At 48.0% G+C, this 21,178-nt stretch overlaps 1 protein-coding gene across 1 annotated transcript in view; it reads right to left on the bottom strand.

The window, feature by feature from the left end:
* LOC119405445 (zinc finger protein 845) overlaps positions 1-20,868 on the bottom strand; it is a 40,060-nt gene extending 19,192 nt beyond the window's left edge. The window contains exons 1-3 of the mRNA XM_037672281.1: positions 20,846-20,868; positions 8,297-8,393; positions 6,835-7,611 (exon numbers count right to left, since the gene is read on the bottom strand). Coding sequence (XP_037528209.1) covers positions 6,835-7,611; positions 8,297-8,391 — 872 coding nt within the window. The 5' untranslated portion in view covers positions 8,392-8,393; positions 20,846-20,868. The remainder of the gene's footprint in view (positions 1-6,834; positions 7,612-8,296; positions 8,394-20,845) is intronic.
* Between the last annotated feature and the right edge of the window lie 310 nt (positions 20,869-21,178).

Genomic DNA, 21,178 nt, shown 5'->3' with positions numbered 1-21,178 from the left:
TTCGATCAGATTTTGCGTTGACTACCGCCGGCTAAACAACATTACGAGAAAGGATGTTTATCCCCTACCACGAATCGACGACGCCCTGGATTGCCTTCAAGGAGCCGAATATTTTTCTTCTCTGGATCTGCGTTCAGGCTACTGGCAAGTGCCGATGGCTGGAGCCGACCGTCCAAAAACAGCTTTTGTCACCCCTGACGGTTTATACGAATTTAATGTAATGCCTTTCGGGCTTTGCAACGCGCCTGCAACCTTCGAGAGGATGATGGACACTATTCTCAGAGGACTCAAATGGCAGACCTGTCTATGCTATTTAGATGATATAGTGGTCTTTTCTGCAGATTTTCCATCTCATATCGCTCGCCTTGAACAAGTTCTCGAGTGCCTCACTACTGCTGGCTTGCAGTTAAACTTAAAGGGGTCCTGCAACACATTTCTTAGTTATATTGGAATAGTCTCATTATTGACGTATGACTCTTCACGAGTCATATGCCGCAAAAATTTTTCGAATCCGTCAAGTCTAAGTGGTGTTACCAAATTATAGAGATCACGTTCCGCAGCTTTCTCCCTCAACTCAACGCCGCGAGCGCGCGGAAAGCTAGGCAGCGAGTCGACGGAGGGAGCGCAGAGGAGCGAGGCTCCGCCCAAGAGCGCCGGCGGAGTTTTTTTCTTCATTTTTTTCTCTCTGACGTCTGGGCGCAACCACGTGGTCTGTGCCGCCACTTCCGGTCGGCTTGCGTCGTTCTCGTCGAGCGGAGTCGATCGCACTGTGTATCGCGCGTGCTTGAAAACTGCGCGTCGGTTTGGTAATGTTGGGTGTGCACCTCGAACGCCGTAGTGTTTTCATCGCTCTGCCAACCATGGAAGCAAACCTGACCGCTCGTTTGGAACGAATGACAGCTGAGATCGGTTTCGGCCCATACTCCGATACACCGCCTCGTAAGACGGCACTGGCAGACGACCCCGAAGCGCCGCCATTACCGGACGCCAGCATTGTTATCGGAGACACGCTGCGCCCGTGCCTCGGTCGGTCGTGAGAACGTGCCGACGATGCAGTTCTCAGCTGACGAGGCAACACTCGAACGGCTGCCACTCTCAACGGCAACCGGCGATGGTCAAAAGCACAGAAATATTCACGTTTTCGGCACTGCGCATGGCGAAGAAAACGGAACCACGCAACTACGAGCAGACGAGCTGTCGGTGAGACCGGAAGTGCTAATATTAATGTTTGTTCGGTGTTTTTAACGCGATAATATAATATAAACATACATATTATCTACTTATTGAACTCAAAATTAACAACGAAAGTAATAATGAGGGTGTTATCGTGATTATAACATCAGCCAATGGTGGAACTGCCGACAATCGCGTCATATTTTGCGGACTAATACATCATTTGTCGAGAGAAGAGGGAGCGATTTTCAGCTGACTTTGAGAATTTATTGTAAATTCCAGGCCGTGCGCATCGCTATAATATTTGGCTCGCGTGTTCTCGGGAGCCTCGACTACCGATCGGCAGCGCTTTTTGAGCATGCTCGAAAAGTGTTGCAGGGCCCCTTTAAAGAAATGTCATTTTGGCGCCCGTCAGCTTACCATGCTAGGCCACGTCGTCTCGAAAGACGGTATTTCACCAGATCCTGCCAAACTTCGAGCGGTTGCCGAATACCCCAAGCCCAGCACTCTAAAGGAGCTCCGAAGCTTCATCGGCTTGTCTTCATATTTTCGGCGCTTCATTCGCAATTTCGCCTCCATTATTTCCCCCTTGACGCAGCTTCTCGCCGGCAGCACCGACCTCTCGGCATGGAATACCGATTGTGATGAGTCATTTACGACGCTCCGCCGACTTCTCACTTCCCCACCAATCCTGCGTCACTACGATCCCAACGCGCCTACAGAAATACACACGGACGCTAGTGGCGTCGGACTTGGCGCTGTCCTCGCCCAACGCAAACACGGCTTTGGCGAGTATGTTGTAGCATATGCCAGCCGTACCCTCACAAAGGCAGAGTCAAATTACTCCGTAACAGAAAAGGAGTGTCTGGCAATTGTTTGGGCAATCGGTAAATTTCGCACCTACCTTTACGGGCGTCAGTTTGACGTTGTCACCGACCACCATGCCTTATGCTGGCTGTCGTCCCTGAAAGACCCGACTGGACGCCTCGCTCGGTGGGCTTTACGCCTACAAGAGTATGACATACGTGTCATTTATCGCTCCGGGCGAAAACATTCGGACGCTGACGCCCTATCTCGATCGCCACTGCCTTCTGACACTGCCTGCTCATCAGCTTCTACATGTGATTCGTCATCTCTGACCATCACCGACATGCCGGCCGAACAGCGCAAAGATCCTTGGATCGCTTCCCTTCTTGACATTTTGTCTTACCATCCCCCTGCCTCCGTTTCACGCACCCTTCGTCGTCAAGCTCAACACTTCGCCGTTCGTGAAGGCTTGCTGTATCGTCGCAATTACCTAACCGATGGCCGCAGGTGGCTCCTCGTTATTCCTTGTCATTTGCGTACGGACATTTGCAGCGCCTTCCACGACGACCCCCAATGCGGTCATGCTGGCACATTCAAGACGTACTCCCGTTTGCGCCTAAGGTACTACTGGCGAGGCATGTATCGATACGTTCGCCGGTATGTTCAGTCATGCCCTGCGTGTCAACGCCGTAAGCTACCTACTCGCAGCACCACTGGTCCTCTACAACCATTGCCCTGCCCTGCCCGACCATTCGACCGCGTCGGAATCGATCTTTTCGGCCCACTCCCGAACACTCCTGACGGCAACCGCTGGATCATAGTCGCCATAGACCACCTCACACGGTACGCCGAAACATCTGCGCTACCAGCTGCCACCGCGAAAGATGTCGCCTGGTTCCTTCTTCGTCACCTCATTCTGCGACATGGTGCACCACGTGAATTGCTAAGCGACCGTGGCCGCGTCTTCCTCTCAAACGCAATTGAGGTCCTTCTTAAAGAATGCCACATTGTACACCGCACCGCTTCCGCATACCATCCCCAAACTAAGGGCCAAACAACGAAACGTTCCTTTCCTCAGTAAGGAAGCCTTCATTTTGGTGAGGCCGCCTTATGTCACTCTGAAAGCTTCCTCACTGAGGAGCCCTCGGTGAAGGCTTCCTTGGCGCTTCCTCAGCTTAAGGTTGCTTTGGGGCTACCTTCGTGCGTCCCTGGCCCTGAACGAGCGCTTCACCTCACAGCTAGCCCACGTGATGAGCTAGCCCACGTGATGCTTGTTTCCGAGGCAACCCTCCCACCCCACCTCTGCGGGAAGACGCGAGCGTGCGTGCACGGTGAAGCGCGTTTAGGCTGACAGCGTTTGAAGAGGCGGGCATTTCAGTGTGGCTAGAACGCACCACGTTTTGCGCTCGACTACGGTGGCTTTTCACATTTAGTAATCGCAGTTGGAAGAAAGCGTACGCGCGTCTCTATATTAACACTTCAATTTGGAAGTGATGTGGTGACCCAACTTTTTCTTACAGAATAAACGCTTGTGAGCAAAGCTTATATTCTATAATCTCGAACGCAGGAGCGCGGCAACCATTCCTCCCGCGAGGACGGGTGAAGGGAGCTTTCAGAGTACGCTTGCTTCCTCCGTTGGTACTTGGCTGTAAAGAGGCCTCACGTAAAGTGAGGACGCGGTCGAAGGAAAGGAACGTTTCGTTGTTTGGCCCTAACGGCATGACGGAACGCTTCAATCGTACCCTTGCCGACATGCTTGCGATGTACGCGTCGGACGATCATACCAACTGGGACCGAGTACTTCCTTTCGTCACATATGCTTATAACTCTGCGGCCCAAACTACCACCGGCTTCTCTCCCTTCTTTCTCCTGTACGGACGTGAACCTTCATGCTCCATGGACACCATTCTGCCCTACCAACCGGACATTTCTGAAGCCAAACCCATTTCTGAAGCTGCTGCTTACGCAGAAGAATGCCGTCAACTGGCTCGTTCGTTTACTGCGCAAGACCAGTGTCGCCAGAAATCACGCCATGACGCTGCTGCGTCTAGTGCCCATTACTCCCCGGGAGCGCTGGTTTGGCTCTGGGTCCCGTCCACAGCTCCAGGCCTCTCCTCCAAACTCTTGTCAAGGTACCAAGGCCCTTACCGCATCTTGGAGCAGACATCTCCCGTGAACTACGTCGTCGAGCCAGTCGACTCAACGGCCGATCATCGCTGCCGCGGCCGCGAAACAGTTCACGTGGCGCGGCTCAAACCCTGCTACGACCCGCCTGTAGCATCTTCTCCCTAGGTCGCCAGGTTGGCTCCTTTTTGTGCGAGGAGAGATTGTACCGGTGCGCATCGGCGCCCGCTCTGTGCCAGCGAGAGTGAAGACGATGACGTTCGTGTGTTGCGCGCTCGGTCTGTTTTCTGTGCTGACGCTGTCTCGCATTTGTGACCCTTGTGCAAGGCGCCGTGCCAAACCTCTTTAGAAGAACCCGCCTGTTGCAATATATATATATATATATATATATATATATATATATATATATATATATATATATATATATATATATATATATATATATATATATATATATATATATATATATGACCTCCGAGACAATCACACTAACAGAAGTGGTCTCGGGGGCCGTGTAATTTTACCTATAGCTAAGTAATGGCCTCTGAGATCGGCATTTTTAATTTTTTTTTGCGATTTTTGATCTCTGAGGCGGCTGTTAGGATTCCCCACTTCCGTTTGGTGCGCTGCGAACCCAAATCAGCTAAGGTCCCTAGATAAAAAAACTTGTTTTATCTAGGGACCTTAAAATCAGCCGCAGGGGCCTACGGGAGTGTCCTCTCTTAACCTTTTTTATATTACTCTATGCCCGTGGGCTCTTTCCGCGGCGGAAGCCGCGTGAAAGCGGCGAGTGTCTGCTTCGCGCCTGATATTTTGCCCGCTATTAGCTAAAATTGCGGAAATTTGGGCAATATTTAATACTACGTCACTGCAACATAATACTGCAGCGACTCATCGCACAGAGAACGCGTTTGCGTGTTGTGAAGCGCGGATTTTGTATATATCCTTTCAGCTGGTTTGTCACCGCATTGGTCCACACTTCCGCAGCTGTTTCAGGAACGCATCCTGCGCGCACCTCATCGTGAGATAAGGCGCTTAACTTACGTTCGTGTGGAATGACGAACGTAAACTTGCTGCAGGAGAGAATAAACTGGAGATAACAAGGAGAACGTAGCAGATATGCACGTGGTAACCAGCTCATGCTAACGCGTTTGCACCCTTCATATTCTATCTTTTATTTCGTGCATTCGATTTGTTTTACAAAGCTGCCTCCCGCGCTCTGCTGTTTCAAGCCATTTCATGCGAAGCCGAATGTCAGTCGGCGTGGCCTTGGTACCAAAAGTAAAAAATTACTCGCGTCTCGTTCACTTGGTATACACAAAAATTGGCACGGAGGGGCACGAATGCATGTATGCCTAACACGACCGATAGGTCATGGCAGGCCCGTAGCCGGGGGGGGGGGGGGGGGCAGCCCCCCCCCCCCCCGAAATTTTGATGACACATGGTGCTTTATCGAACATAAATTATGATAGGCGTTTTTTCTCAAATAGTCAAGGCTTTCAGCAAGTGCCCCCCCCCCCCCCCGAAAAAAATTCCTGGCTACGGGCCTGGGTCATGGCATCACTAACTTGACATGCTTGCCATTTGCGTGACGACTAACAATAATAATATGGGGTGTGGCGCGCATACCCGCTTTCTTTAGCCAGAAATAATTCTGACGATGTGTGGTTTGACGATTTGTTTCCGTCAGGTTATAAAAAACGTGGTGGTTACCAATATCGATGCCAGCATGTAAGACTTATCCATACATCTTCAAGAACTGACCGCATAGGTAAAATGTATGCGAAAAAATTACATCATAGAAAAAAAGAAAAGACACGGTCCCTTATGCATTCGACTGAGACTACTCGAAAACGAAAGCCATCTTTTTCGACACTCGATGCATTGGTCCTCCCTCGCCCCTCTCCCATCCTGTGGGCACTCCGAAACCACATAACGTGGTTTCGGAGTGCCCACAGGATCGAAGGCATTGCAAGCTTTCTGCACCTCGCCTGCTTTTACATTGCCTCCGTGAGCGGCCACCGATCACGGAGGCAATGCAAAGCGACTATGTCATGTGATTGCGTCATCATATGACGTCACGTTGAATGACGTCATAGTGACGTCACAAGTTTTGTCGATCTGGGACGTCATGGTGACGTGATCGCGTGATGATCGGCGGGCTAGTTGGTATAGATTCATTATTTATTATGTGAACTTCTGCCAAGTTTACATCATGAACCTTGACTAAAGGCGCAGCTAACATATTTTGGCCCAATTTCGCAGTGAGCCATGTTATGAGATCATAATCGTCGTCTGAAGTAGAGACGCGAATCACATTGAATTACAGTGAATCACAACACAAGACGATAAAGCAAGGCAGTAATGCGTGGCCTTTCAGAGCAACGCGGTGTTTCTCCTCGCGGAGGCGATCACCAAATGAAGATTGATGTGCAATCGCGTAAGACGGCAGCACTTCCCAGAGAAACGGGTTCGTGGCAGAGGTTTCGTTTATAAGTAGCTGAAGTTTTACCGAGAACCACGTGTCTTCATCAGACTAAAACAGTGACATGTCAGAATCTTTGTTACCGATGCGTAGATGGCCATCGGGCTTTATTTGGCTCGCGTCTTCAGCTTGTTGCTGGGGATTGCCCGCAGCAACTTTACGACGGCGTCTTGCAGGTTGCTGCGCCGCGATGGTAGGCTCCTGGTTACTTGGCCGCGATGGTAGGCTCCTGGTGTTGGGGTGACTACTCGTCGTGAATCTGCGGCCGCACATTGCCGCATTCGTAGGGCCTTTCGCCAGTGTGGGTCCGCTTGTGAACATGCACGGCATATCTTTGGGTGAAGGCGGCTGGACAGACGTCGCATTTAAACGGCCGTTCGCCGGTATGCAACCGCAAGTGGATCTTGAGGGTGTACTTAGTCGCCAATGTCTTAGAGCACTGGCTGCACTGCCACGACTTCTCCTTGTAGTGCGTCAGGAGGTGACGGCTAAGCGTTCCCTTCCGGGCGAACGCGGCCGGACACCTGTCACAACTAAATGGCTTCTCGCCGGTGTGCATCCGGTTATGCCGCACAAGGGTCTCTCGTTGCGCGTACCTTTTGCCGCAATGATCGCACTTGTACGGCTTTTCTCCGCTGTGGGTGCAAATGTGTCCTCTTAACGTGAACCGATTCGTGAACTCCGCCGGGCAGAAATGGCACTTAAACGGTTTTTCGCCAGTGTGCTGGCGGAGGTGATTCGCAAGAGACTCCTTGCAGGCGAACTTTTTGCCGCACGTGGGGCAGCCGTGCTTCTTTTCGCCCGAGTGCGCCACCAAGTGCCTGTCGCGGGCCGATTTCCTCGCGAAAGTTGCCGGGCAGCATGGGCAGGCGTGCCGGTTTTTGCCAGCGTGCGTCGCGAGATGACTTTTGAGGTTCGATTTGCGGCTGAAAGCCTTGTCGCACACGCCGAGCTTGTGATGTTTCGCGTTGGCGTACTTCCGCTTCGGCTTGGCCTGGGACGCGCTTTCACTGGCAGGACATCTGCGAGTAGCAAAATTAGCAACATGACAACAGCGTGAGGTATGCAAGCACTGCTGCAAGTGCTATCACTGTGACACCAAGAATGTATCATCTTTTCGCAGTAAACATTTTGCCGAGCCCGGGAAGACAGTGCCATAATTAATATCGCCATGACTAATAATAATAATAATATGTGGGGTTTAACGTCCCAAAACCACGATATGATTATGAGAGACGCCGTAGTGGAGGGCTCCGGAAATTTCGACCACCTGGGGTTCTTTAACGTGCACCTAAAGCTAAGTACACGGGCCTCAAACATTTTCGCCTCCATCGAAAATGCAGCCGCCGCGGCCGGGATTCGATCCCGCGACCTTCGGGTCAGCAGTCGAGCGCCATAACCACTAGACCACCGTGGCGGGGCAATATCGCCATGACTAGGCGTCGCAGCTACTTCAAGACGGCGACGACAACCGACTTTCACTTTTACTTGTTTGCATGACTTTAATAAGGACCTTCTCGTGGTAAGACGTTGCTCGGTATTGTATTAGTGTAGTTCACCAAAACAGCTAAACTTAATTTGCACCGTACCCTTCTTAAGTAATAAGCTCTGGGCAGCAAGCTGAGGTACTAGTGCTACTTTTCAGGTTTTCCTTTCGGCAGCATAAGTTGTTTCATACGTATTTCTTTTTGAGACGAAAGTACTCACCTCGTGACGTCATCACAAGACGTTCCGCTTCTTCCAGCATCACTTGTACTTGACAGTTCTTGTCTGGTGCGTGTACTCCTCCATTCCCGTACCATTTCTGGCTGGATAGTCACCGGAAAATTAAAGAACAGTAAGAATGTTCCCATATCGGGGTGGGGGAATAGTGATTTCTTGCCTACAGTCCGCAGAACATGAATATTTCAAAGCGTTACTTCCGCGTATTGCGAACTACGCTACACCGCCCGCACGGTCAAATTTTCAAATACCGGCCAGAACCGTCAACAATAACTGCCAAAAACCAGCGTTGATCACGGCTGGGCGAAACCACTGAACATTTCACGGTGTAACCATGATTGCTTCAGGAGATTCGCCCAAGCTCTTCATCATTCACCCGTGGATATGCTGTAATTTTTTCACCTGTGAACCAATCAGATGCGCAGGAACAGGACGTCAGCCTATTTTACGGGCCAATCCCCCAGTGTGGGTATGAGCCACAGCTTCTAGGGTCTACTCTACTCTACTCTACTCTACATATGGCAGTGGACGCGCGTCAGCCAAGAGCGCCACGAATTGCTTGTTGCAAGAACAGCCGAATCTCCAAAAAAGAAAGTGCCAGAATAGACGCGCTTTTCAACCATGTACCTCTACAAAAGGTGCAGCGCACGAAGCAAGAATAACTCCACAGCGGTGCTTCATCAGCTCAAAATGAGTCTCTACAAAATGAAAAACGTTCATTGCAAAATTTGGTTAATTTTATTGAGTGACAACCATGCCTCGTGCAAAGAAGCAGGGAGCATCGTTCCGAAGAACGCAGCGATACAGGCAGCAAAGAAAACATCGTACTGAAGGTCACCAACAATAATGCAGCTGCTAAGTGTAAAAATGCCCCCACCTCCCCAAAGGGAATCGTGAGAAAATGCGAATGCATTTCTTGCGCCGAGAGTACACGACGTAGTAATCGCTTCACTCCATTTATATATACGTGCGAGCGAGCGGACGGGAGAGTGGGGCGCAGGGAGGAGAGAGAGCGAACGGCAAGAGAAGGAGCGGCGAAGCACTGCACCTACCTCTCCTACACTCTCTCCACACACGCGGGAGCTCCGCCGAGCTCCCGCGATGCGAGCGCCCTCACACGCCAGAGCGCGCTCCTCCTCTCCACTCACTCTCCGCTACTCCGCCCGCACCATCTGCTCCGGTTGCTAGGGGCGAGGATAAGCGCGCGCGCCCGCAGCTGTTGCTATGGGAGAGGGAGTGAGAGCGGAGAGGTAACACCTGCCGGCGCGCGGACACCGACAAACGCCTGACATGCCCCGACTAAGAAATGCATTCGCATTTAAAAGTGTTGTGAACTCTTGTGGGTGACTGTAAACGAAAATGTGTCCAGCTGGGAGGTCTTGGGGGATGATGCTCCCGCCTAACTCCGGTGACCTCTCCCCAACTCGAACACATCGGAATGTACCGGAGTATATACGTTCATTCCCCGCCGTTCTCCTCCCGCGGGCGATGGAGGGAGGAAAAGGGCGCCCATTCCCTGATTATACTCCGATGCTCATGCCGCAAATACTCCGGCGCATCGCTCAGCGGCTTTCCATTGGCTGCTGGAGGAGTGACGTAGGCAGCCTCGCCAGCCGGCCGGTGCGGCTGCCTTCCCTTTGCCCCGAACCGTCGCGGCGTCTCTGACCGACACTTGCTTTCCCACGGTAGAGGTTTGGCACCCCTGCGTATATATTCTGGGAACGGGATCATGACCAGGCTTTGCTGGACAAGACGGTGCAGCTGACAAGGAGAGAGGGTGGCCGGCGCGGAGGAAGTCGGCGGCCGAAGAGTTAAGAGACGTTCAAGCAACGATAGATGAAGGATTCCATTTTAGCTCTCTAACAGCTGTAAATATGTAAATGAACTCCTTGTATAATTTGGAAACCTATCATCATCGAGTTATTGAAATCCAAGCCACGCGAATCGAAGTGCAGCGAGGATTGTGCGAAGCCTTCGGCCGCGTTCGCAAAAAGGAAATCGTTCCGTGCACCTTGCGGACATTACAAGCGACTACAAGCGTCAACGAAGTTTGTCATCTCATCGACAACAGCAAATTGCGGGACCCTAATCGCGTGATGGTGCCGTGCAGCAAACGACATATAGTGATGTCGCGAGTGGCGAACAAGCGGACGGTCGCGGGTGCGGCGCAAACCTGGTGAGTGAGCTCTTGTTGAATTATCTGCGTCAATATTGTCGAAAAATGCTAAAATTGGGTACTGTTATGTTGATAACCAAAGAGGTTACCATTACAAGATGGCAGTAAAAAATCCAGAGGAAATTTCGAAAACGCGTTGTTTGGACCAGGTGTTTTTTTTTAAATATGGATAATTGCGGTAACTTTAAACACGGCACTAATATTTGGAGCGCGAAGTGACCCTAGAGATATGCATTGACGGAAAACATCATAGTTGTGGGTTAATTCAATAAAGAGTTAAGTGTTATAATTAAACCTAATTGGTAAAGAGATATTGTTGGCCTGGTTAGTATAAATAAAGGGTAATTTTTGTCCGCTTTCGATATTAATATTCGCAACTCAAATCAACATGAGAGGGCGCTGCGGAGTCTGGCGCGGTCTGACGGAGTCTGACGTGGGAAGTCGGAAACAGGCAATCGAGCATTGATTATTGTCTCATGACAGAAGGAATATATGACAAACTTAGAGAGATGAGAATAGACGAGGAAGGCATTAACAGCTTGGGTAGTGATCATAAACGCATAATATTACAAATGGGATATAAAACTGAAAATAAGAACATAGAATCAAAGTTTGGCAGCTTGTATCTAAATGACAAACAAATAACAAATATAGCCGCAAGAGTTGAGGAAAAAGTAGACGAACTACCAGGCAAAGACTGGAAGTATAGTGAGCTGCTACATGTAATCACGAAAGAAATGGAAAAAGAGAAGAAAACTGTTTGTTGGAAAGGAAAGAGAAAGCCAAAACGTTGGTGGAACAAAGAAATCCGGGAGGCGATCGAGAAGCGACGTGACGCATCACGGGAGCACAGACAGGCAAAAAAGGAGAAGCGGCCACAGGGCGAAGTCAACCAAATATGGGAAATATATTTAGAGCAAAAAACCATTGTGCAGAAATTAGTCGAGGCAAAAATTAAAGGTGAAAGTGAAGGCTGGATGACAGAGATTCGCGAGAAGAAGAAGTCCGCACCTAGGATATTTTGGAGCCACCTAAAAGCGCTAGGTAGGAAGTCTGTCACAATGCAACAACGTTTGGTAGATGAAGGAGGAAATCAATTGGAAGGGCGTGAAGCGCTAGGTTACATCCGAAAGATAACAGCCGATTCGTTTAAAAAGGTCACCCAGGGGATTCCCTTAGTGAGTAAAAGTACGCAAAGGAGTGCAACTGACGAAGATGTAGTACTAGAGAATTTCAATTGGAAGAAGGCCGAAGGAAAAATTCCTAAGCGCACTACTCCGGGCTTAGATGGGGTACCCATCAGCCTCATTAACGAACTCGGACATAACACCAAAGAAGCACTGCTGAAAGCCGTAGAAAAGTGCTTACAGGAGAGGGAAATACCAGACAGTTGGCGAAAACTAGAATGAACTTAATCTATAAAGGCAGGGGAGAAAAGGATAACATTCGCTCGTATAGACCGCTAACCATTACATCGGTGCTAGGTTGGCGATGCAGGCAGTAAAATTAAAAATAGAAGCGTGGGTAGAACAAAATGATATTTTGGGAGAACTTCAGAATGGATTTCGAATCGACAGGCGGTTAGACGATAATCTGTTTGTTCTTACCCAGTGTATAGAAATATCGAAAATAGAAAACAGGCCCTTATACGTAGCTTATCTAGATATCACCGGGGCGTATGACAACATTAATCAGGAAATTTTGTGGGATATATTGAAAGAAGTGGGCATAGGTGACGACTGTGTACAGCTTTTGAGGGAAATATACCGAGAAAATACAGTTTGTATAGAATGGGAAGGAATAAGTAGCAAGGACAGCGTTGAAATTAGCAAGGGGCTGAGACAGGGACGTCCTTTGTCCCCGCTGTTATTCATGCTGTACATGGTGAGGATGGAAAAAGCGCTAGAAGGTAGCAAAATTGGATTTAATTTGTCGCACAAACAGGTCGGCACGATGGTTGAGCAGAAGTAGGTCTATTTTATGCTGATGATATTGTCTTATTTGCGGACAGTCAAGATGATATACAGCGACTGGCAGATATACGCGGAAGGGAACGTGAGGCTCTAGGACTAGGATTTAGTGCAACAAGATGTGGATTGATGGTATTCAATGATCACGAAGACCATGCGGTCTTCATACAGGCCCAAAAAATACCGAGGGTAAGCGAGTACAAGTACCTCGGAGTATGGGTAAATGAGGGGGATAGATATATGGAGGTACAAGAGAAAGCATCGGTAGCAAAGGGAAAGAGGAATGCTGCAATTATGAAGCACAGAGCTTTATGGGGACACAATTGGTACGAGGTGCTTCGAGGGCTGTGGAAGGGTGTGATGGTCCCGGGGCTTACATTTGGGAACTCAGTGGTGTGCATGAAGTCAGAGGTACAATCAGGAATGGATGTAAATCAAAGGACGGTGGGCCGCCTCGCGTTGGGCGCTCACGGGAAGACGACAAATGAGGCTATGTAAAAGGAGATATGGGATGGACAGGCTTTGAAGTGAGGGAAGCTCAGAGCAAAATGAGATTCGAAGAGAGGCTGAGGAAAATGAAGAAGAGTAGATGGGGAGAGAAGGTTTTCAGGTATATTTGTATAGAAAAAGCGTTGACATGCAGTGGAGAAAAAGAACTAGGAGGCTCACCAGTAAATATACGGCTAGCAGTGCCGGCGATATGGCAACAAGGAGCACTAAGCGGAAGGTCAGAGAGGCGGAGAGGACTTATTGGATGACCGCGATGGAAAAGAAGCCGGCTCTGAGTAACTGCCGAAAGGGAAAAAACGAAATAAGGAGGGAAAGGTTTTATGATAATTCAAGGGGAAGCGCTTTACTGTTTGAAGCAAGGTCGGGCTGCCTTAGAACGCGTAGTTATAAAGCGAGATTCAGTAACGAAGAAGAACAATGTACATGCTGCGGGGGAACTAAGGAAGCGATGGAACATGTACTGATTGAATGTGGCGATATTCACCCAGGTATACGTGTGGGCACGAGTCTACAGGAAGCCTTGGGTTTTAGGGACAACAGTGGAAAGCTGAACACGTCCGCGATAGAAATAAGTAAGAGAGGGTTAGAGTATTGGTGGCAGAAAGGTAGAGATAAAGTACAAAAATAAATAATGGGGAAAAATAAGGTCATTCTGCCTTAAGAGGCAGAGAGATGGACCGTGAATTTATATTTTTTTGTATAATAACATAGATTTAATCAATGTGAATAAGGTATTAGGCCAACATAAAACAAGGAAGTTTTTTTTTCTTCGAGCCTGGTGGCAGACATGTCACCGCCCCGTTATAAAGGGGACGCTCATAGCATCCATCCATCCATCCGGTCTGGCCACACTGTGCAGCATGGCGGATTGACGGAGGTCCCCGCATCCGCTGTCTGACACAAATATTAACTTTTTTGCAATGTGACTGCAGTTCGCGATGTTTTGTAGAAGGGGAGCGGGTTGTCGATGCTGAACATCTCATTTTAGTAAGAACCAGTGGTCCTGCAAGCGCGAGTGGCGTGCTGGAAGTGGTCGCGTTGTGTGTGCAAACATCCGGCGTGACTGCGGACCCACACGAGATCCTCGTTCGAATCGCCGGTGTTTTCCGGGAGCCCTCCATCACTGAAGCGGAGTGCTCGTGCACAGCTGGACTGTCCGCGAAGTGCACGCACATTTCGGCTGTCTTGATCCACTGTTACAGGTAGGTGACCCGTGACTAGTTACATCGACGTGCATGGTAAAGCAGAGCAAGCTCACTGCTTCATTGCTTTTGAAGCAAGGCTAGCATAACGTAACTGACCCTGCTCCTATTCCGAACTCGTTTTTTTTTCCTTTCCTCTAACGCAGTTCGCGCTTCATCATTCATCGTGTCCGACGCACAAGGAGCTGCTGCAGACCAGCAGTTTGGGATAGCAATAGGGCCGGTGAAAGGAGTCTGTTGCATTACACCGACACAACTCACATTTTATTTTAAACATAGTAAAAAAAAAACAACAATACTATATGGGTTCTGGCTCTGGCTTGGTACGGCGTTGTTTTTTAGCCGTCTTCGCTGGCATGGGGCATCTGAAAAATAAATTGTTTAAGCTTTATGTGTCGATGTGTGTTGCATTTAGTTTTTCACAACAGAAACACAATGTTTTAAAAAAAAAAAAGAAAGGGCACTTGCAAGCAAATTAGGATCATGTTTGGAGTGCTATGAAACATTGCACACCAAACGTACCATCTGCAAGACACAGTTTACAGTTGCTTGTAACACAATAAAATGATGAATGCTTATGACGCTGACGTCAGCATAATCGAAATAATCCACATAACGCTACTTTAGGTACTAATACTGCACTTGTAATACGGTATACGCCAACAAAAAAGTGGATGCGGTTGATTTTCTTTAACTTGCAAGGGCGAGTAAAATTGTCGCGAGGGTGGCGTGCATGTCACCAATTACTGAATAAACCGGCTGAGTAAAATACCAGCATCATATAGACACATTCGTGCGTGATTGGAATACAAATCCGTACTCGTGCGCGAAGAGCTTTTTCAGTGCACTGCGAATTCGTCCGTGCCATGCAAGAGACTGCACTTTCAATAAGTGCCAATGTTACAATGATCGCTTCCCCGAACTTGCTGGTACGCCAGTAGTAAACACTAAGACTTCCTACACCCGTTCACGATGCGCGAGCGTTGTGCTGTAACGTGCATAGGATGCCTTTCGGGTTGACGCCACGTGTAGTGCAGAAGACGCGAACAACGCAGACACCGTTCAAAGGTCGCACATGGGCCCGAACAGTGGCATGATACATGCAGCAAATAGTCGCAAGTGTGCCCAATAGATCAAGTCCTCGTATTCCTGTTAACATACAAAGAAAATAAGGTACAGCTCAATCGCAAGTGTAATGCACATGGCGCACCGAGACCTCGCAGTGCCACATTTGTTGACATACTTCAGGCGCCGCAGCGACATGTAAAGTCGCTGGATACAATGGTCATGTAATAGGTTCTAGTTCACAAGTTTACACTAGTGGCTCACCTGGAAAGAAGAAATCATCCCGTGCAAAACGCCGCGAGCAAACGGTCATCGTCGGCGTCACAGGCTTGCCGATGCGGAGATTCGCAATCCACCGCGCTCTGCGGCTTCGGTCTTTGGCCTCGGAAGGAAATGCATGAAAAGAAATAGCGCTGTCTTTCCATCTCGCAGACACGCACTAAGAAACATAGCAGAAGTGCTTGGCCGTTCGTTTTTTCTTTACTGGCGGCTCCATCTTACCGCCCACGACTGCAGCCGATACGGACTGTTTTGGACCTCCGTGCGCAGTTTCCTCCCACTACCGCTAGGTGCCGCATGAATTGCTGGAGTCGCGAATATGAAAGAAAATGAACGACCTGATGCCAAGGCCGTGTATGTAGTTTGTTTGTTTTTGTGGGGGGGGGGGGGGAGGTTTGGAGGCAGAATAAAATCTCAGTTTATCTCTCCGACCAGATAGTTAAAACTGTCAAGATATTCACCTTCAAGTAGAGTGTCTCTGTGAATAAAACATTTCTCTCTATCTCTCTCTCACGACAGTGCTCGAAGACGGGACATAGTTTGGACCTGCACAATGCAACGACGCTGGCCCGTGAACAAAAGAGGGAAAAAGGAAATTCCTCGAATCCTGGTGCACACATCGTGACGCCTCGGTGTGCAACACCATCCGTGGCCTCCTGCCCGACGTTCGCAAGGACTCGACATTCCCTAATTTCTGTCAGTATGTACTGAAGATGCAATCGGCATAGGTGGCGTAAGTTTGTATTTTTTATTGACAATTTGTTTTGTTAAGTGGGAGTAATTATTTAATTTGTGCTCGATGCTGTACATTTGGAAACTATACATGCTCACGCAAAAACTATTTTGAAAAATGTCCGCTACGAAAAGTTTCATGACAGAGCGGGCGCAGCAAATTAAGAAAGAAAGGTACAACGCCAACTTGGCCCGAAGCCTGTTTTGCAAGGAAGATACTGGTACGCTTTTCTTATGGAGCGGCCGGAAGCATACAAACTGGAAGCGCCTAATGTGCGGGAAGTAGGACGATAAGCACATATTGAAATGCAACTGTAATAACCAGTAATAATATTTTATAAAATTAGCAAGTTAATCGGGAGAGGTATTCGTGATACCTTCGTCGAGAGTACCGAAATTCGTTCATTTTAGTGAAAAAAGATGGTTTTGAAAAATTGAGCAGGAGTACAGGTATCGATTTAGAAATGTATGGAAAAGTTACGCGCGTTTCGCACTCTGTTCGCGGCGCAGAGGTGTGTTTTCATCACAGAGCGCCTGGCTGACACCAGAGTCCATGGGATGTGCTTCTTGATATTGACTTCTTTGTGATATTGTGTTCTTTGTGTGGTACGTTTAATTAGTGCTGCTCTGTCAAACTTTGTCGTTAATTTTAGTGTTGACTATGCTGTAAGAACTTGGGTGTTCACATGGACTGGCACCCTGTATGGGATTTAATGAGTATCTGTGGCTTCAGTGTCCTCAGTTTTCGTGTCTGTGGCATGATTTACAGTTCTCATGTACTACTTTTTTGCTAAATTATGCAGAAAGAAATGAGCTGAACCCTTGCGTCGTAAATGGATCTGATGGATGGTCCGTCGTGGATGGTTTCCGGCGACTACGCTTCCTTCGTTTGTTGTGCATTCTTTTGCAGCGTTCTGGGCTTCATTTTGACACACTGCAATAAAACTTGAGTGCTGTTGATTTCACGTGATCTGACTTCTGCTTTGTTCTTTGGTGGCTTTTTGCGTCTTTGTTTCTTGTATTGCTTTCCCAAATGCTGGATCATGAACCGAAAACTGCAGCTTATTGTGAATAAATGAAATAATAAGAACTCAAGTGTTCTCCTGAATTTCATCTGCTAGAGCTCTGTGGAAAAAAGAGTACACAGTGACTCGGCAGTGTTTTGATAAGAATTCCTTCATTTAACCAACGCGTTACACGATCAGCATAGAGTAAAGAAACTGTAACAGCGGAGCAAAGAGAAAAATACTCCCGATGCATGTCACTGAAATTCCGCCCGGACGGAGTAAGGGAATTCGTACAATACTCCGGATGTGCCACAAAAAAACTCCGGATGGCCGGAGTGGAAGAACAATGAAAAATACTCCAAAGGTAACACGCAATCACTACGGCCAGCCGAAGTGAAAGAACAGCGAAAAATACTCCGAAGGTAACACGCAATCACTCCGGCCAGTCGGAGGGAAAGAACAGCGAAAAATACTCCGAAGGTATCACGCAATCACTCCGGCCAGCCGAAGTGAAAGAACAGCAAAAAATACACCGGAGGTGCCGCGCAAGAACTCCGGCCAGCCGGAGAGAAAGAACAGCGAAACATACTCCGAAGAAGCCACGCAAGAACTCCGACCAGCCGGAGTGAAAGAGCAGCAAAAAATACACCGGAGGTGCCGCGCAAGAACTCCGGCCAGCCGGAGAGAAAGAACAGCGAAACATACTCCGAAGAAGCCTCGCAAGAACTCCGACCAGCCGAAGTGAAAGAACAGCAAAAAATACACCGGAGGTGCCGCGCAAGAACTCCGGCCACCCGGAGAGAAAGTACAGCGAAACATACTCCGAAGAAGCCACGCAAGAACTCCGACCAGCCGAAGTGAAAGAACAGCAAAAAATACACCGGAGGTGCCGCGCAAGAACTCCGGCCAGCCGGAGAGAAAGAACAGCGAAACATACTCCGAAGAACCCACGCAAGAACTCCGACCAGCCGGAGTGAAAGAGCAGCAAAAAATACTCCGGAGGTGCCGCGCAAGAACTCCGGCCAGCCGGAGAGAAAGAACAGCGAAACATACTCCGAAGAAGCCACGCAAGAACTCCGGCCAGCCGGAGTGAAAGAGCAGCAAAAAATACTCCGGAGGTGCCGCGCAAGAACTCCGGCCAGCCGGAGAGAAAGAACAGCGAAACGTACTCCGAAGAAGCCACGCAAGAACTCCGACCAGCCGAAGTGAAAGAACAGCAAAAAATACACTGGAGGTGCCGCGCAAGAACTCCGGCCAGCCGGAGAGAAAGAACAGCGAAACATACTCCGAAGAAGCCACGCAAGAACTTCGACCAGCCGGAGTGAAAGAGCAGCAAAAGATACTCCGGAGGCGCCACGCAATAAGTCCGGCCAGCCGGAGTAAAAGCTTTACTCCGGAAGTCCGGAGTTTAAAAAATCTCAATGGGGGAGTCGATAGAGGACAAGCATTTTACTCCCACCTGGGAGTAATTTTTTTTCCGCTCGACCGCGGCTTTCCACGACGGTCACCCTGGGTGCCACTAACACCTAGCGCAAGGCGCCCCCCTTGCCGCATGTAATCAAGATCACACGGTTGCTTCACAAAGAGCAAAAAACACAACTGCTTCAGTGATGTTTGTGATTGTCTAACTTGTCTGACTATGACTTGTGACTCTGACGCCCTGTGTATACATTAGGGGTAAATAAACTGTTCCTTCCGAGAGCACGATTCGACTACATTTCTAGAAATCTTGCGGTTAGTCCTTACGCCAGGACCAAAACTACGACGCGTGCACGCGTACGCACATGAACAAATTTGCACTTTAAGGCAACTTATTGGTTTTCTCTGTCAAGCTCTTGTCCCTCGAGCACCACAGAACACATTCACGACCTAAAAATAATGATATTGGAAACTATTGCTCCATGCTCGCTCAATGTTGTGGTTACTCAGTTTACGTCAATTTGGCCACTTTTCGTGCTTCATAACTCCTACCTCGCAAAAATAATGCAACATGTTTTTACCGATAAAGTTAGAACACGTGCTTGGCTTTAGTTCTGAAGAGTTTAAAAAAAATCGAAGATGGTGTTTTTTTAATGATCTTCGAAATATTGCATTTTTACAGACTTGTCCTCAGTTGAACATTTCGAGTTAACGTTTGAAGTCACTCTCAGCAATTTCGTTCAATACATTTGTTAACCTAACATATGGCAAGGTTCTAAAAATTTTGGGGAAGTCTGGCGTTTATACGCGCGGAGAAAAAAAAATCTTAAATTTGAGCATTATTGAACTTTGTGCCGATTTCGCGACTTTTTTTTCTTAAAAGAATAGCATCAAAATTGCGAAGTAATAATGTTTTGTCGATGCAAACTATCCGTTGTATCTCGAGAAAATTTATCTGACCTACAGCTACAATAGTTTTTCCTTTTTTTTTTAGCCTCTCATTTTCGCGAAATTCGAAAGAGGCGGTTTCGGCTCAGTGGAGAATTGTGAATTTTTTTAAAGAACGTCAATTTTTTTTCGTGAGACCAAAAGTGGTTTTGTGGTCCTGAGGGCTCGGAAAACAAAATATATTATTTTCGCCGAAATTACAGGGGGTCGGCTGACATGCACCGACGTTCTTATCTGAACACACCCCTTTGCTTCGACAAGTACCGGGTAACCCTCACTTCTATGAAATTCTGCTGTACTTTATGTAAGCTGCTGAAATATATCATATATTAGGAGCTACCCTGAAAGAATGTTGAGTGTACTGTCAGGGAAAAAAGCGGGTTGAGAGCCGGAAACGGACCAGTGATACTTTGGTATGATATATAGTCGAAAAAATACAGAATCAATAACTATTTCTGTTTTCGAATGAAATCAAGAAGTAACCGAACTATGTAAAATATTAAAATGTCCTCATGACGGTCAGCACAAATTAACTTGACAGGAGACACAAGAGAGTACACGATACACGTGCTAATCAACGAAATTTTTAATGAAAATACGTGGCATATTTGAACAGAAAGGGAGGCAAGAAAAGCTGACCTCCGTGAGCCGTGTATAATTTTCACCGAATAAATTTATTGCGAAGTGCATTTAGGCAAACTCTAAATGTTCGAAATGACAGCTCCACTAACGTGAAACCTGGGCAGTTGCTAAGCATGCAGTATTTTGAGAGATATTTCTTTGATAAGGCACTAGTGGTGACAAGCCTGAAACCGGGCATGTAGGGAAGGGTGTTTCCGCTCCACTAAGGTTATCGGAAAACTGCGTCGGAATGCAGCTTACTCTAATGTGATGTTGTTGTAACCTCTGACATGGCTCATACCCACTCTGGGGGATTGATCAAGAATTGATTATCTTCTTCTTTTCCTCCTCATCCCTACATTCTCCTTCTTTCTCATCCCTACATAGTTTCTTACGGCATGTCGGAAGGGTGTTTCAGCTCCACTAACGTCGTCGGCTATTTGTTGGGCCAACTGTTGCCTTCGTAAGCGGACCGGTGGCGAGTAGTGGGATTTACCCAATTTTTGTAGCGCATACTCGTTTTATGATGGACAGTGACGACATCACACGCGGACAAGCCGAGCCCCTAAGGTGCTTCTCACCTAATTATAAAAGAATTGTCTTACCTCTGCAGCTCTGCTTGGTGAAACGAAAACACGACGAAAACAAATCACTTTGGCGGGAAACGGGCAATCGGCAATTGTTTTGTTTCTTAGTTCGCAGGTGGCAGCACTTCCCTGAGCCTAGACCACATTTCGATTCAAGCAACTTTTCTTTTTTCTTTTTTTTACACTTTCGCTATGGTGGCTAGCATCATACTTTCGCTGACACGCGAGAAACGGCAACACTTCACGACTAAGCAAAAAAAAATAGCGATAATTTTTGTTCATAATACGTTCGTGAGATTGTTTTATTGCTGTGTTGTGTAATTAGTGCAATTTTTCAAAAAATATTAGAAA

This window comes from Rhipicephalus sanguineus, chromosome 9 (genome assembly GCF_013339695.2).
Source record: "Rhipicephalus sanguineus isolate Rsan-2018 chromosome 9, BIME_Rsan_1.4, whole genome shotgun sequence".
Lineage (NCBI taxonomy): Eukaryota > Metazoa > Arthropoda > Arachnida > Ixodida > Ixodidae > Rhipicephalus > Rhipicephalus sanguineus.
Note: the sequence above shows the minus strand (reverse complement) of the source record. Positions and strands in the feature narration are given on the sequence as shown.